General features: G+C 43.8%; 1 protein-coding gene across 1 annotated transcript in view; it reads right to left on the bottom strand.

Moving 5' to 3' along the window:
* The window catches only part of LOC122798819, a gene marked incomplete in the record, with an annotated part of 443322 nt that overhangs the window by 210218 nt on the left and 218313 nt on the right, over nucleotides 1–14791 (bottom strand). Inside the window, 1 exon segment of the mRNA XM_044067942.1 lies at nucleotides 12870–13148. Coding sequence (XP_043923877.1) covers nucleotides 12870–13148 — 279 coding nt within the window.

The following is a 14791-nucleotide window of genomic DNA, read 5'->3' as shown; positions in this document are numbered from 1 at the left end:
TGCCATTAGCAAGGATGCATATGAGGATTCTTCAATGGCTGTTGTTCACTCAATGGTCTTATCAGGAACTTCCAATGAATCACATGATTTTATTTATGAACTCTTGCAAGAGAGATCTCCAGTGGTGGTCGACGTCTCTTCATGTTACCGTAGGACGCCTCTTTGTCCTACCCCCTCCAGTAGCCACTGTGACCTCGGATGCTTCCTTGATAGGGTGGGGGGGCATTTTCAGGCAAAGACTCTCCAAGGTACGTGGACGGACCAAGAGTCACATCTGCATATCAATGTCCTGCAGATGAGAGCAGTACTTCTAGCAATGCAGTACTTACAGTACTCTCTTCCTCTAGAGATTATTGAGATTCAGACAGACAATATGTCAGTAGTCTGGTACTTGAACAAGCAAGGTGGGACCAAGTCTTACCCCCTTTGTTGAGAAGCCCTCAGAGTTTGGCAGTGGGCTGTGTCCTCGCAGTGGGCTGTGTCCTCCCAGCGCTTTCTGTTGGCAATGCACATCCCGGGGAGATCCAACGTGATAGCAGACAAACTGAGCAGGGCAATCCTGTTGCCTCATGAGTGGTCCCTCAAGCAAGAGATTGCGGACAGGATTTTCCGCAAATGGGGCCAGCCTTGCTGCGATCTGTTTGCCAGTCACATCAACACAAAATGCAGAAGCTACTTTGCCCTGATTTCCCCTCCGTGAGAACCCCCGAGAGATGCACTCGTACACGATTGGCCCTCGGGTCTCCTCTATGCATTTCCACCAATCCTGCTAATACCCAGGCTTCTACAGAAGGCAATGTCACTGGGAAGGACTATCATTCTTATAGCCCCTCATTGGCCTAGGCAGATTTGGTTCCCATTTCTTCATCATCATCTATTGGAGGATCCATGGATTCTGGACCCAGTTCCAGACCTTCTGACACATCCGTCGGGGGACCTCCATCCTTTATTTCAGTCACTGAAGCTCACAGCTTGGTTGCTCCAGTTCCCCTCATAGCCAGGCTTCATGATCTTTCTGATGAGACAAGGCAGATCCTCTTGTCTTCCCAAAAGCCATCCACCAGAAGATTACATCTTAGTAAGTGGAAGAGGTTTTCTACATGGGCTTCTAAACAGAACATTGATCCTTATTGAGTCCCTTTCATGTCCGTTTTAGAATTCTTGACTATGATTTTTAATAAAGGTGCTGCAGCTGCTACAGTTCGGGTCCAGTTGGCTGCTATATCTAACTTTCATCTCAGAGTGGATGGGCTAAACATAATGTCCCAGAAGTTGTCCAAGGCCCTTCTCAAAGGGACCTTTCACATGAAGCCTCCAGTGAAAACTGCTTTTGCTCCTTGGAATCTAAACTTTGTGCTGTCTCGCATGATTTTTCCTCCATTTGAACCAGCATCATCTTGTGATCTCAAATTTTTATCATGGAAAACCATATTTCTGGTGGCTATTACTTCTGCCCGCAGAGTGTCAGAACTTCAAGCTTTATCTATCAGCCCTCCTTATTTGATTTTTCATGCTGATAGAGTATCTTTTAGGACAAATCCCTCCTTTTTGCCCAAAGTTTGTTCTGAATGGTGGCGAAAGCCAAACACATTGTGGCTAGGCTTATAAATGCCCTAGGGCAGATAGCCTAGTATGAACCTATGAACCTATGAATCCAATATCAACCAAGTCATTGAGTTGTCAGTCTTCTTCCCTAACCATTCCAACAAATTAGAGTACATGCTGCACAAACCTGACGTTCGCAGACAGCTCAGATATTATTTGGACAGAACAAAAGATGTTAGAAAATCAGACCAGCTCTTTTTGTCTTTCTCTGAAGCCAGAAAAGGTAGACCAGTGGCTAAAACACTGCTGTCTAAATGGCTATCTGATTGTATCATCTTCGTTTATTCAGCTGCTAATATGCCCATGTTAAGTTGCCCATCTCGCCTTCATTCTTGCTGGATGGGTTCGGAGCCGATCCTCGGCTCCGACTCGGCCAATACTAAAGCTCGAGAGCTAATTCCACTGGCTCAAGGCTCCCCTATATCCCACAATGCTAGGCAGTAACTACTCAGATCTCGTTTGCCGATATAGCTGACGAGGTGCTTTTCTACCGGCTCAGGCAGGTTAGTGAGAGTTTTTACCGTAATAGGTATTTCTTAACCCCCTATTGTTTCATACCTTAACCTTTTTAGTTTAATTAATATTTAGATAAATCAACCCCTGTTTTTCGGGTCTATATTCCCTTCCTTTTTTTCCCTTAACTTGTAGGCCTACTGCCCCTTCCCTTCCCCCAGTCCTTTAGACTAAATTAGTAGTTTTTTGTTAAGGGCTTATATGTGTGTTTGTGGCTTTGTGTTAGCCTTAATAATTTAATAATTTTCTTCAGTAGAGGGTGTGTCTGTAGTGTGTTTGTGTTTTTTTTTGTCAGGCACTCCTTTCTCTATGTCAAAAGACGCTAAGGTCTCAGGCTTCAAGAAGAGTGACTCGTGCTGTCAGAAAATGTCTCTGACAGACGGTCACACTTCTTGTGTGTATTGCCTGGGACCTTTGCACCTGCAGGACTCTTGTGCTGTTTGTCATGGTTTTAGCCCTAGAGTCCTGCAGGAACGCAAGAATAAATTAATCTTGCGGGGCTTATTAAAGCCTGAAGACCCCCCAACTCAATCTGTGTCGGGGAAGCCTTCTAAAACTTCCAAACAGTCGGCTCCAGTTCCTGAGTCGACTGCTGGAAAGGTTAAGTTGGCTTCGACATCGGCTCTGGCCGGAGCCGATGTTTCCAAGCCTCATACTGTTACCTCGGCTCCGGATGGAGCCGAGGCTGATGAAACTCCGTTGGCGCCGATACTCTTATCGGAGCCACAGTCTAGGAAGAGATCTAGATCCCCCTCTATTTGCTCCGTGCATTCGGTGCCAGGATCCCCTCTTCTCTCTGAATGAAGCCATAAAACTCATTCCTCACAGTCTTCCAGGTTATCTGACCATGATTTGCAAAGGGTAGTGAGTAGACTTCTCATGTCCGAGGCACTGGCCCAAATGCTGCATAGCCCGACTCAGCAGTCAGTGGCTATTTCCATTCCCCAGTACATTCCTCCTCCGACTCCTTTGAGTTCGGAGCCAAGTCTTGTCGGAGCCATGACTGTCGGTGCGTCGGATCCGATACCTTCCCTTTCGGCTCCGTTGCCTGCTCCGATCTCCTCCTTGGAGGGATCTCGGCGCCGAGCTTCCCTCGTCTGCTCTGAGGGGGCGAGTGGCATCGGACCCTTGTCCGACCCTGCTCTCCCTCTCGGGGCTTCGGCGCTGGTGAGTTCGGCTCCGACATCGGCTTCAGAGCCGTCCCTGTCGGTGCTGGGGGAGGTCCTTGTCTCTTCGGAGCGGGGGCCTCTGGCCTTGCCTGACAGGGGTGCCTTCGAGGTCATGCGGAGCGTGCTAGAACCAGGGTCTGCACCACAGTCGGCTCCTTCAGGCCCCCCATCTACAGTGCCTGCGGTGATTTCTACTCACACCCTTGCCTTAGACAGCAGAGAGCCAACTCCTCAAATTTCCCCATTGGGAATTTCCTCCTCTACCGAGGCCTCTCCTGACCCAGTAGGAGATCCCCCTAGGAAGAGGCAGTGCAAGAGGAAGCACATTGACTCCCCTGAGTCTATCACCTCGGACACTGACTTAGAAGAATCTGAAGGTTCCCCTCGATCCCCCTCTGAGGATGTCTCCTTTGCTGACATCCTTGAGATCCTCAAACAGAGGGGGAACTGGCCAGCCCTTAACCCTTCGGAGGATGAGTCAGTGTATCTTGAGGCGTTTGGCTCTCACCCTTCTACCTCCTGGGTGTCCCCTCCCTTTGACCCCCTTATGGAAGTGGTGGCAAGGAAGGCTTGGACGGCTCCTGATTCAGTGGAACCCACCCCGAGGAGACCATCTAAATTTATTACTGCCCCTAGAGATAAAGATTTTTTATCCAAAGGTGTCCCTGTTGATGACATGGTGGTGGCTGCGGCCACTAAGAAGGAGTTAGCCAATCCTTCAGTTCCTGTCCATCATCCTAATAAGGAATCTAGAACCATGGATAGGTACGGCAAGCGGATGTTCTCATCAGCGACCTTTTCAATGCATTCGCTGAATTACTTATGCCACTTCACTCGTCTCCAGAGAGATTTACTCAAGGATATGGGTGAACTGATAAAGGATCCTACAGCTGAGGGGTTCAAAGACACAATGAACTCCCAGTTGGCAACCCTGAATTCCATCGTTAACTCCTCCATGCGGCTGGTCTCATATGCTGCAGATGGGGCGAGTAGAGCCGCAGGCACAGGTGTTGCCTTACAACGTCATGCCTGGATGCGGCTATGCAACTTTGTGGACCCTTTCAAGGCGTCCTTCACCAATTCTCCCTTTGATGGATCATCCTTGTTTGGTCCACAGGTGAAGGATACATTGACCAGGTGCGAGGTAGAAGGTAAGACTCTCTCTGCCGTAGGAGTCCGTTTTTCTACCTCTTCTAGACCCTATCCCAAAGGTCAGAGGGAGGAAAGATGTGGTTCCAAACAATCCCAGGGAGTCTCATCTGACGACAGGTCGATTCCCCTCTAGAGGCAGAGGGGGGAATAATAATAGATGCCGCCTAGAGGCAGAGGAGGTCCGCAAAACCAGGGTAGCAGAGAAATGTTCTCTGATAAACCCTTTCAGCATCCCTGAGGGGCTGCCAAGCTGTCCACCTTCGGAGGCAGTCGGGGGAAGGTTATCCCTGTACCCAAAAGCCTGGCTTTCCCTTACTCAAGACAAATGGGTACAGTCGATCATATCCGAGGGTTACAAAATTCCCTTTATTCACATCCCATCCCAACCCAAAAGATCCCTTCCAGACGTTCCACCCGGTCTAAGGGAACAAGCAGCATTAGAAATTTCAAAGCTGCTATCAAAAAGAGCTATCCAATCAGTTCCAGCAGACCAGCAAGGATCCGGAATCTACTCCAAATTCTTTTTGGTACCAAAAAACAGGGGACTGGAGACCCATACTGGATCTCAGCTACTTAAACAAGTATATCAGGAAAACAAAATTCCGGATGGTCACGCTTCAGTCCATTCTACCCTTCTTGGGTCAGGACAATTGGATGTGCTCGATAGATCTTCAGGACGCGTACTACCACATCAAGATGAACAGACGCTCCAGGAGATATCTCCGCTTCAGGCTGGGAGCCAGTCACTACCAGTTCAGGGCCCTGCCCTTTGGTCTCACTACAGCCTCCCGTGTGTTTACCAAATGCATGGCAGTGGTCGCGGCTCACTTGAAACGTCAAGGATTCCAGGTGTTTCCATATTTAGATGACTGGCTCCTTACTGCCACCACCAGACATCAGCTTCTTCTATCCAGAGACTTCACCATCCAATCTTGCCAAGCTCTAGGCATTTCGATAAATTTCGAAAAATCTGTCTTGTCGCCTTGTCAATCTATTACCTTTATAGGCGCCACCTTAAACACACTCAATCTTTCAGCCAGACTCACAGAGCAGAGAGTGTCAGATATTCAAAAACAAGTTTCCCTTCTCTTACAATGCAACAAAGTCAAAGCCAGATTAGTTTTGAAGGTGTTAGGACTCATGGCAGCAGCTATTCCCCTTCTCCCCTTGGCTCGCTTTCACATGAGGATCCTCCAATGGATGCTGTTTACTCAATGGTCCTTTCAACAGCTCCCGATGTCCCATGCCATTTTGATAACTCAATTATGCAAGAATCAACTGTCTTGGTGGAATACATCACCTCAACTTCTCCGAGGAAGACCTTTCACTCTCCCCCCCCAGTCGCCACGTTGACAACAGACACCTCCCTGATCGGGTGGGGGGGGGGCATTGTCAGGGCAGGACAGTCCAAGGCACGTGGCAACCTATCGAGTGCCACTTGCACATAAATGTCTTAGAGATGAGAGCAGTGCTTTTAGCGTTGCAAGCCCTTCATGACTCTCTTCCCACTGGGACTATTGCAATTCAAACGGACAACATGTCCGTAGTGTGGTACATCAACAAACAAGGCGGAACCAGGTCATACCCTTTATGTCGAGTGGCACTCAGACTTTGGCAATGGGCGATCTCTTCTCAGCGTTTTCTGATAGCAACGCACATTCCCGGGAAATCCAACGTTATTGCAGACAAATTGAGCATAGCAATTCTCATGCCCCACGAGTGGTCTCTAAAGAAATCAATTCTAGAAGAAGTATTCCTAAGATGGGGCCAGCCTTGCTGCAATCTTTTTGCTACTCCCCAAAGCAGCAAGTGTCACGACTTCTTCACTCTCTTCCCGTTACCAGGCCATCCCACCAGAGACGCTCTAGTTCACGATTGGCCCCGGGGACTTCTGTATGCCTTTCCCCCCTTTCCACTGATACCTCAACTAATTCAGAAAGCCATCGCCTTGAGAGTGACAATGATCCTCATTGCCCCTTACTGGCCTCGACAGATATGGTTTCCGTTTCTTCATCGTTACCTTTTGGAGCAGACTTGCATCTGGACCCAGTACCAGATCTGATAACCCACCAATCGGGTCAGCTGCACCAATCTCTGCTTTCTCTAAACCTCACAGTGTGGTTTCTCAGATTCCAACCTTAGCCAGGCTTCCCTCAATATCTCGCTCGGTCCGAGATATCTTGATAGCCTCTCATAAATCTTCTACCCGGAAGATTTATAGTAGCAAATGGAAACGCTTCTCCTTTTGGGCAACGTCAAAAAACATAGATCCCTTTACAGCTCCTACCCAGTCTATTCTAGATTTTCTAGCAGAACTCTTTCATTTAGGATCATCTGCATCTACCATTAGAGTTCAATTGGCTGCCATATCTAATTTTCATGTTGGTGTCTCGGAGTCTAGTATCATGGCTCACAAACTCTGTAAAGCCTTTTTAAGGGGCGTATTTCTTCTCAAACCTCCAATCAAAGATCCCCCGCCTCAATGGGATTTGAACTTGGTTCTGGCATCCTTAATCCTTCCCCTTGAACCGGCAGCTTCATGTTCTCTGAAGTTGCTTTCTTGGAAGACACTTTTTTTAGTAGCTATAACTTCAGCGAGAAGGGTATCTGAACTCCATGCTCTGTGCAGTCGTCCTCCTTACTTAGTGTTTCACAAAGATAGGGTATCCCTCCGTACTAATCCATCCTTTTTGCCCAAAGTTTCCTCTCAAGTAAACCTAAACCAAATTATTGATCCCCCCGTTTTTTTCCCTAACTATTCAAACAGGTCGGAACAAAAGCTACATTTTTTGGATGTTCATCGCCAACTTGATATTACTTAGATAGGACTAAACAATTCAGGAAATCTAATCAATTGTTTCTGTCATATGCGGAAGGAAAATTGGGCCTTCCTGTTACTAAAGTATCCCTCTCTAGATGGCTCACCTCTACTATTACCTTCATCTATGAGTTTAGACATCAAAAACTACCCTCAAGACCTAGAGCTCATTCAACTAGGGCATTAGCTACATCTGTAGCTTTTCAGGATAGACTGCCAATAGATTCCATTTGTGCAGCAGCCACCTGGGCTTCTCCTCATACATTCATTTCACATTGCAAATTGGACATGGTTTCCAGAAGCCGTGCCAATTTTGGTTCCACTGTTCTCAAGAGTCTGTTCCGATAGGCCACCCGGGATAAGGTGCTAGGGACGCGGTCCCATCCAGCAAGAATGAAGGCGAGATGGACAATTTAACATTAAGAAGTTATGTACCTACCATAACGATCCATGTTAGTTGTCTTCTTCTTGCCTTCTTTCTTGCGTCCCACCCTCCTTCCCCCAAGCCTGGACAGACCGACAGGAATTCAGTTTGTGTTCTTCCTCTGGAAGTCGTCATTCCCACACATTCTTCCACCTCTTTTTCTCCTTTCTTATGTCTGTGATACTTTCACGCAGGTTGTTTTGAGGTGGGTTTCCCTACTCCATTCTTTGGAGACTAGGGTTGCTTGGTATAGCTATCAAACGAGATCTGAGTAGTTACCGCCTAGCATTGTGGGATACAGGGGAGCCTTGAGCCGGTGGAATTAGCTCTCGAGCTTTAGTATTGGCCGAGTCGAAGCCGAGGATCGGCTCTGAACCCATCCAGCAAGAAAGAAGGCGAGAAGAAGACAACTAACATGGAACGTTATGGTAGGTACATAACTTCTTATTACTACACAAGATTAAAGCTCATTCTACCAGAGCAGTTTCTACATCTTCTGCATTCCAAGCCAAATTGCCCCTTGATAACATTTGTGCTGCAGCCACTTGGTCTAAACTTCATACTTTATCACTCATTACAAAGTCGATAAAGCCTCCAAAGACAGGGCTTCTTTTGGGTCTACGGTCCTGAAGAATGTACTCCCATGAGCCACTCGAGATTGAGGGTGCTAGTGATGCTACCCATCAGTGAAGAATGAATGGCAAGATTGAACAACTTCACATTAAGAAGTTATGTATTCACCATAACGTTCCATGTGAGTTGTTCCATTTCCCCTTCATTCTCATGTCCCTCCCTCCATCCCCCACCTGGCTGATAGTTGACCTAGAGGCTGGTCTCAACCTGGTTATTCAATCCTTCTTCCTCTCTTGGCAGAGTAGTTCTCTTACAGGAGTAGGTACAAACAGCAAACAAGATCTGAGGTAATTCCAGCAGTGCATCATGGGATAAGGGGCTTGGTCTCGAACTACTGGTAAACCTTGAGCTTTGCTAACGGCCGTGTCGGAGCTGAGGGATCAGCTCTGAACCCATCAGTGAAGAATGAAGGCGAGATGGAACAACTCACATGGAACATTATGGTGAGTACATAACTTCTTATTCTCCTACATATTCGTATGAGTACAGCTGGCTAAGTATGATTTCCTTCTGCATTATGTACAGCTGTGATTAGGGCCATTTGTGTGATCACTGTATAATTGTGTATCATCAGTCATTATTACTGATTCACAGAAGCTAATTCTAACTTGTTAGACCAGGGATCTAAGCACAAAGAACAGCTCTGATCCTCTGAATAGCACTGATGTAACTGCTTGCCAGCAATGGTGCCTGCTATAGTGCTTTTGTAAACTCTGCAGCAACAGATGTCTATCATTTTCCTTGTCTTCATTTTGACACTAATATAAAGATTTGGGGTGGCCACAGTGGTGCAGCAGTTAGCATTGTCATCTCACACCAAGATGCTCTCTGGTTCAATTCTTGATTGGGATGTCTTCCATGTGGAGTCTGCATGTCCTCCCTGCAGTTTTGTGGGTTTCCTCCAGATGCTCTGGTTTCCTGACATATTCCAAAGACATGCAGTGGGTGGACTGGATACTAAAAAAAAAAATTAGGACGTAGATATGAATGAGTGGCACGGATGAATTAATACAGCAGGTGTAAACCTTGGCTTGAGATGATTGTCACTGTTGAAAGTGGCACTCCAACCCCATGTGCAAAATGGGAAAAAGGGGTTGAGGATGGATGAATGGATGGATGTCAGCTCATTTTGTGCCCCATGAAATATCAGCTCATGTGTTGCGTCTGTATCATTCCCTGAACTGTATGGCAACAATTTTTCCCTCGTCATGCTTTATTGGCCTTCCACGGAACACATAATGTCTCTGAATTTGACCAACTATCATAACTATCAGATCAACCAAATTATTATAACAATAAGCAAAGAAAATTCCATGCATCCTTGTTTAGATTGTTTTTATATTAAACAGGAGTTTTATAAAAAATAACATAAAAACTTGGGATTCAGTTTTACAGTGCTGGTACGTTTTAATTTTAATAAATTGTCATTTGTAATAAAATTCTTTTTAATTTTGTAAGGTCAGCTCACATACAATGCTAACATGCACACACACACAAAAAAAATCAAGTTGAAGGCTACTATAAATGCTAGCTGCCGAAGGAATAAACTGGAGGTGTGGAGGCCACTCTTGCAAGACTTAAAGCCCACTGCAACAGCTGTCATACAGATCTGACTTGATCACCTTACCTGAGGTACATGTACTGAAGCTTATGTTTTATGTAAATCTGAGACGTTCTATTCTTCTGATATCAGTGTTGACCTATATGTTAAGATCCCTAAATGAATGTATGGCCAGGCTTCTAAAGATCCTCATGGATCAACAGTATATTAAGTACCAATGAACGTATGAACCTAGGAATGTTATACACTTTATTTAATGTATGAAAGAGTGATGTTATTGGTGCCTGAAATAAATCTATGTACAATTTGTAGCATTCTATCACCCACTAAGACCACCCTGGAAGTTTTGTCTGGAACTTTATAACACCGAATTATCAGGTTAAGGGTATGGTACACTTACTATAATATTTAAAGTTTCCATTCTTGAAGTAGTATAACCCCTTTAACCTCCAGCATTGTGTAAGTGTTTCCCTCTGCCAAATTTTTAGCTTAAAGCAAATAGCAAAATACAGAACTACAGGAGACAATATTCTTGGTCTCAGTTTAGTACGTTTTCTGATTAGTGGTATATTGGTGTACTGTCTCCTACTTTAACTAATAACTAGTCGACCAATACAAAGTTCTGAATAGAAGGTATGATACTGTATTGAACATCATACAAAATATGTCATAAGTTAGTCTCAGATATGCATAATGGTGTTTTCAAATTCAAACTTGTGTTTGCTTTAAGAACAATACAGAGCATAACCAAGTCACTTCAGCATAGTGATGAAAAGAATTCAATAATTTCAATAAAAATGCAGCATTTATTCTAGTGAAAACAATGGTCTACAAAGACTAAACAAAGTTAAAAATATATACATTTTTATTTAATCAAAGTAACATACAGATTTCTTTTTAATTTAATACTCCAAAACCATTCCACCTCAAAAAACCCACCTGAAATTGTAAGATCAGTTTTGACCTGACTTGTAATTCCTTAGTCTGTGCTATTTCTGTTTTGTTGCTTTCAACACATTAGCTAATAACCTAATAAAAGCTCTATCTGGAGCACTAGACTTAAAACAAAATTTAGCAGATGTACTAAAGATATTTCTTCCCCCAAATCTTGTGTTTTTACCCTCTTCACCTCTGTAATCTTCTCTTCCACAGATCAGAGCTTGATTGTGGCAATCTGAATGCGTGAGAAGTGGCATTTATCTCTGGTCTAAAAAAGCCAATTATGTCTGTAAGACTTTCAATCAGTCACATCCAGGGGCATTCCCAGCTCTTGGCATAGTTCCAAAAATCACTAACACCTTGCCAGCTGTTCCCTTTTCCTTCCCTGTTAATAGAAAATATCATCCAGATAATGCACCGTTGTCCTGCCTGTAACAAGAAATTGCCAAATCCAATATAAATCAGTGCTGATTTTTTTTTTAAATGTGGCACAGGCCACAGCACAACCCCTACATGTGCCCCTGTCATTGAAATAATTTCAATTTAGATTCATACTCATAAAATACCAGGTCTTAGAATGGATAGGCTGCAAGTGGAATTCTGCTTTAATACCCAGGTTTGCCATCCTGGGATTCTCCACCACCCATATAATTTTGATAGTATCACCTAGGGATGCGTACCTTGCATATGCTTCCTACCTATCAGTGCTATCACTCAATGATCCTCATGCTGGATAAGACAAGTGGTGAACCAGGCATTATTCCCCTGGTCATTTTTGGGTGCCGTTTCTAGTGGAGAAATAAACCAACTAAAAAGAAGGGTGTTTAAAAAGACCTGTTACTCTGCCTGCCCAGATTTCTTTATCCAACAGTGTCTGTGTCACTGCTTCCTTATATGTCACAGAACTGAGGTATCTGCCCTCATCCCCTGTGATTCTGAAATCCACCTGGAGAGGTATTTCTGCTGTATAGCTTTGTAACAAAAACTCTGCACCATGACTTTGTGGGGTAAATGCTTATTTAGTAACTGATCTGACATGTGCCAACAGGATGCTGGTTTCACTATGTCCTAACTCCTTAAACTTCTGGAATAGCCCTTTTACCTCTCTCTTGTGTCATCTGAAAATGACCCTCTGCTCTCCTACCAAATCACAGCAAACAGCCGCAGGCCCATCCATCTTAAAACACTTGAAACTTGGATGATTCCTGCCACAGTGGAAAGTAAACACAGGTAAAACAGCAAGCTGTCCGGTCGCATTTAATGACCTTAAATGGGAAACAAGGTCAGATCTCACTCCTAAATGTCTTGTGAATTTTGCCAGAATGAGTTTCAGTGAAGGTATAACCCTAAAGCATAAACTAGTGTACCTAACATCTTACCCAATGGTCCTATCCACTGCCAACAATCTCCTAAAGTGCTAGTGATATCACAATCAAGTTTAACATCCCTTCTTCCTCCACTTTTCTTGTACAATAAGGAAGCATAAAAATCACTTCACTGAAAAGTCCTGCTCCAGACTCACTTTCAGTGGGACTGCCATTAACTAGATGAAACCCACCTGTGTCCGAGGTTCTGGTGTATATCCTAGCACTCCTGCACTTACCTAATGCCATTAGTGTACCCCTGATTGGTCTTGATTAAGTAAATCAAAATATCTCCATATATTCCATTTACCATATCTCCTTAATTGTTTGGGGAATATGAGCAGCTGTATGCCAACTTTCAGTGAAAGGTACTGCCACTACACGTTTACTCTTTCTACAGAATCTGTACACTTTTCTTTGCCTTTGCTGCCTGTATCAACTCTCAGTCATGGCAAAGACCCTAGTGGGAAACATAGGGGTCACTGCCTTATACTGTTTTTCTCTTTGTATCACTGTTTGTGTAGTGATGTTAGATTTGCACTGACCCTCCTTTCCCTGATATGACACCCCCTTCAAAATCCAGCCTGGCTCTTAGATGTTTAAGCTTTCATGACATAAACATAATCCTCTAATCCTTGCGATTTATCTTTTATAGGTAAGTCATTAACCTCCTCCAAATAACAGGCCATACCTGATAATGTCGCTGCCAACAGTCTGTTCTGTTAATCCTTTTGGAGAATTCAGACTGAATGATGTATATTTTCCTTTGAAGAAGTTTGCGGGACCATTTGCATTTCTGCACCATTTGTTCATTAAGTTCCCCTCCTTGAAGACTGTGGCATTGTTCTGTTTTCTCTTGATTCTGCCTCTGATGTCCTAACACTTTTCCAGGCCTTGGCAATCGTCTCCAACACCACTTTACTAATGACCTCCCTTTGCACCTGGAATTGTGCAACTTCCGCAGTTCTTCCTGGGTGAAACACAAATCATATTAGTATGACTCATCACATGTGCAGTGCCAAAAATGTCCACCCTCTACATTAGCTTAATATTGTATCCTTCGTTACATTATTATGAACAACACCACAATATCCATACCATTTAATAATTTACCTGAAACCACTCACATGGTGTACAGAGGTGAAGCCCTGAGTACAGCCTGGCGAACTTAGGTTCGATTAGCAGTTCAGGTGATTGACAGATTATAAGGGAGGGACAGGCATTCCCATCCCAAGGGGGAGGGCAGTACTGAGAGTGGTCCTGCATAACAATCCCTGGTGCAGGCAGAGGACATGTGACAGGAGGCACAGTCTATGAAGGGATTAGGGTGGGGACTTTGAGCTGCTGCAGAGGTGGAGTAATATGTCAGCACACCCCCACTGCATGCCCCCTTCATGACAGGGGCTGCAGAGAGGTGGGAAAATGGAGTAGGGCATAAAACAAAGAATTCTCCCTGGGGGATTGTATGATGGTCACACAAACCCAAGATACCCTTAAGAGTTATGCTGGCCCCAGCCATACAGAGAACGTCTAGGGGTACCAAGAGATGGTAGGTAGGTCCAGCGATCGATATGGAGCACTGGGGTGGAGTGTCGTAAGATGAAGTATGTCAGACCAAAAATAATTACAATTTACCTGTACTTTTTTCCCTCAGTAACTTATGTAAAGGAAGACAGGAAGATGAGGAGATTGTCTAGAACATGGCATCCCTCTCTTTTAACCCCGTGCAACCGCCATAAACATCTGTACAGTCCATTCTACTCTTCATTTCCTGTACATAACATATATGTGTGTATATATTATACACATAATAACCTGGTTATGTTTCTTATTCTGTAATACTTAACCTAAATGGTAATAAAATAACTTTGGCAATAGGGAACTATTAATTTCTTGCTACCTAAAATCTAAACTCTATATAAGCTGTTATTCAGTACTTTAATAGCTTTGGATAACTTGACAGATGGGTGAAGATCAAGTTATTGGAAAAGAGGGGATATAGAAAACTACTGCCAGAAATGCACCATTCCCATCTGGTTCTCTAACCACTATTGCTGCTTCCCATTGTTCTCTCGCTGTTGTACACAGACAGGAGTGATCATAACAGACAAACCAGTCAGTCTAGATTATTTTTTTTATTTAAATATAAATATATATATATATATATATATATATATATATATATATATATATACATATAAAACTTTTTGTTGATTATATCATGTATGTATATGTATATATATATATATATATATATATATATATATATATATATATATATATATATATATATATATAAATGGATATACATTTTAGTTTTTTTTTTCTATATAACTTCTGGGGACTTTAAGAATAGGGCTGCAAATCTACTTAAATACATATGAACCAAGGGATCTTGCCTACACAAAGATGCAAGAGTCTACCATCCAAACATTTAGTTTTGGTCTTTTCACGGTATAACTTCTGGGGGCTTTAGCTAACTGAATGGACTTGAACAAAGAGACCTACCATTTAATGGGGGGGCTAGAGTCACCTGTCTGCATGCAGTATACCCACATTCACTGATTGTTTTTTTTTTTTTTTAGGTGAATGGGGGGTTAGAATCATCTGCCT

This window comes from Protopterus annectens, chromosome 3.part1 (assembly GCF_019279795.1).
Source record: "Protopterus annectens isolate FY-2018-M chromosome 3.part1, PAN1.0, whole genome shotgun sequence".
In the NCBI taxonomy this organism is placed as follows: Eukaryota; Metazoa; Chordata; order Ceratodontiformes; family Protopteridae; genus Protopterus; species Protopterus annectens.
This window is presented reverse-complemented; position numbering and strand designations above follow the sequence as displayed.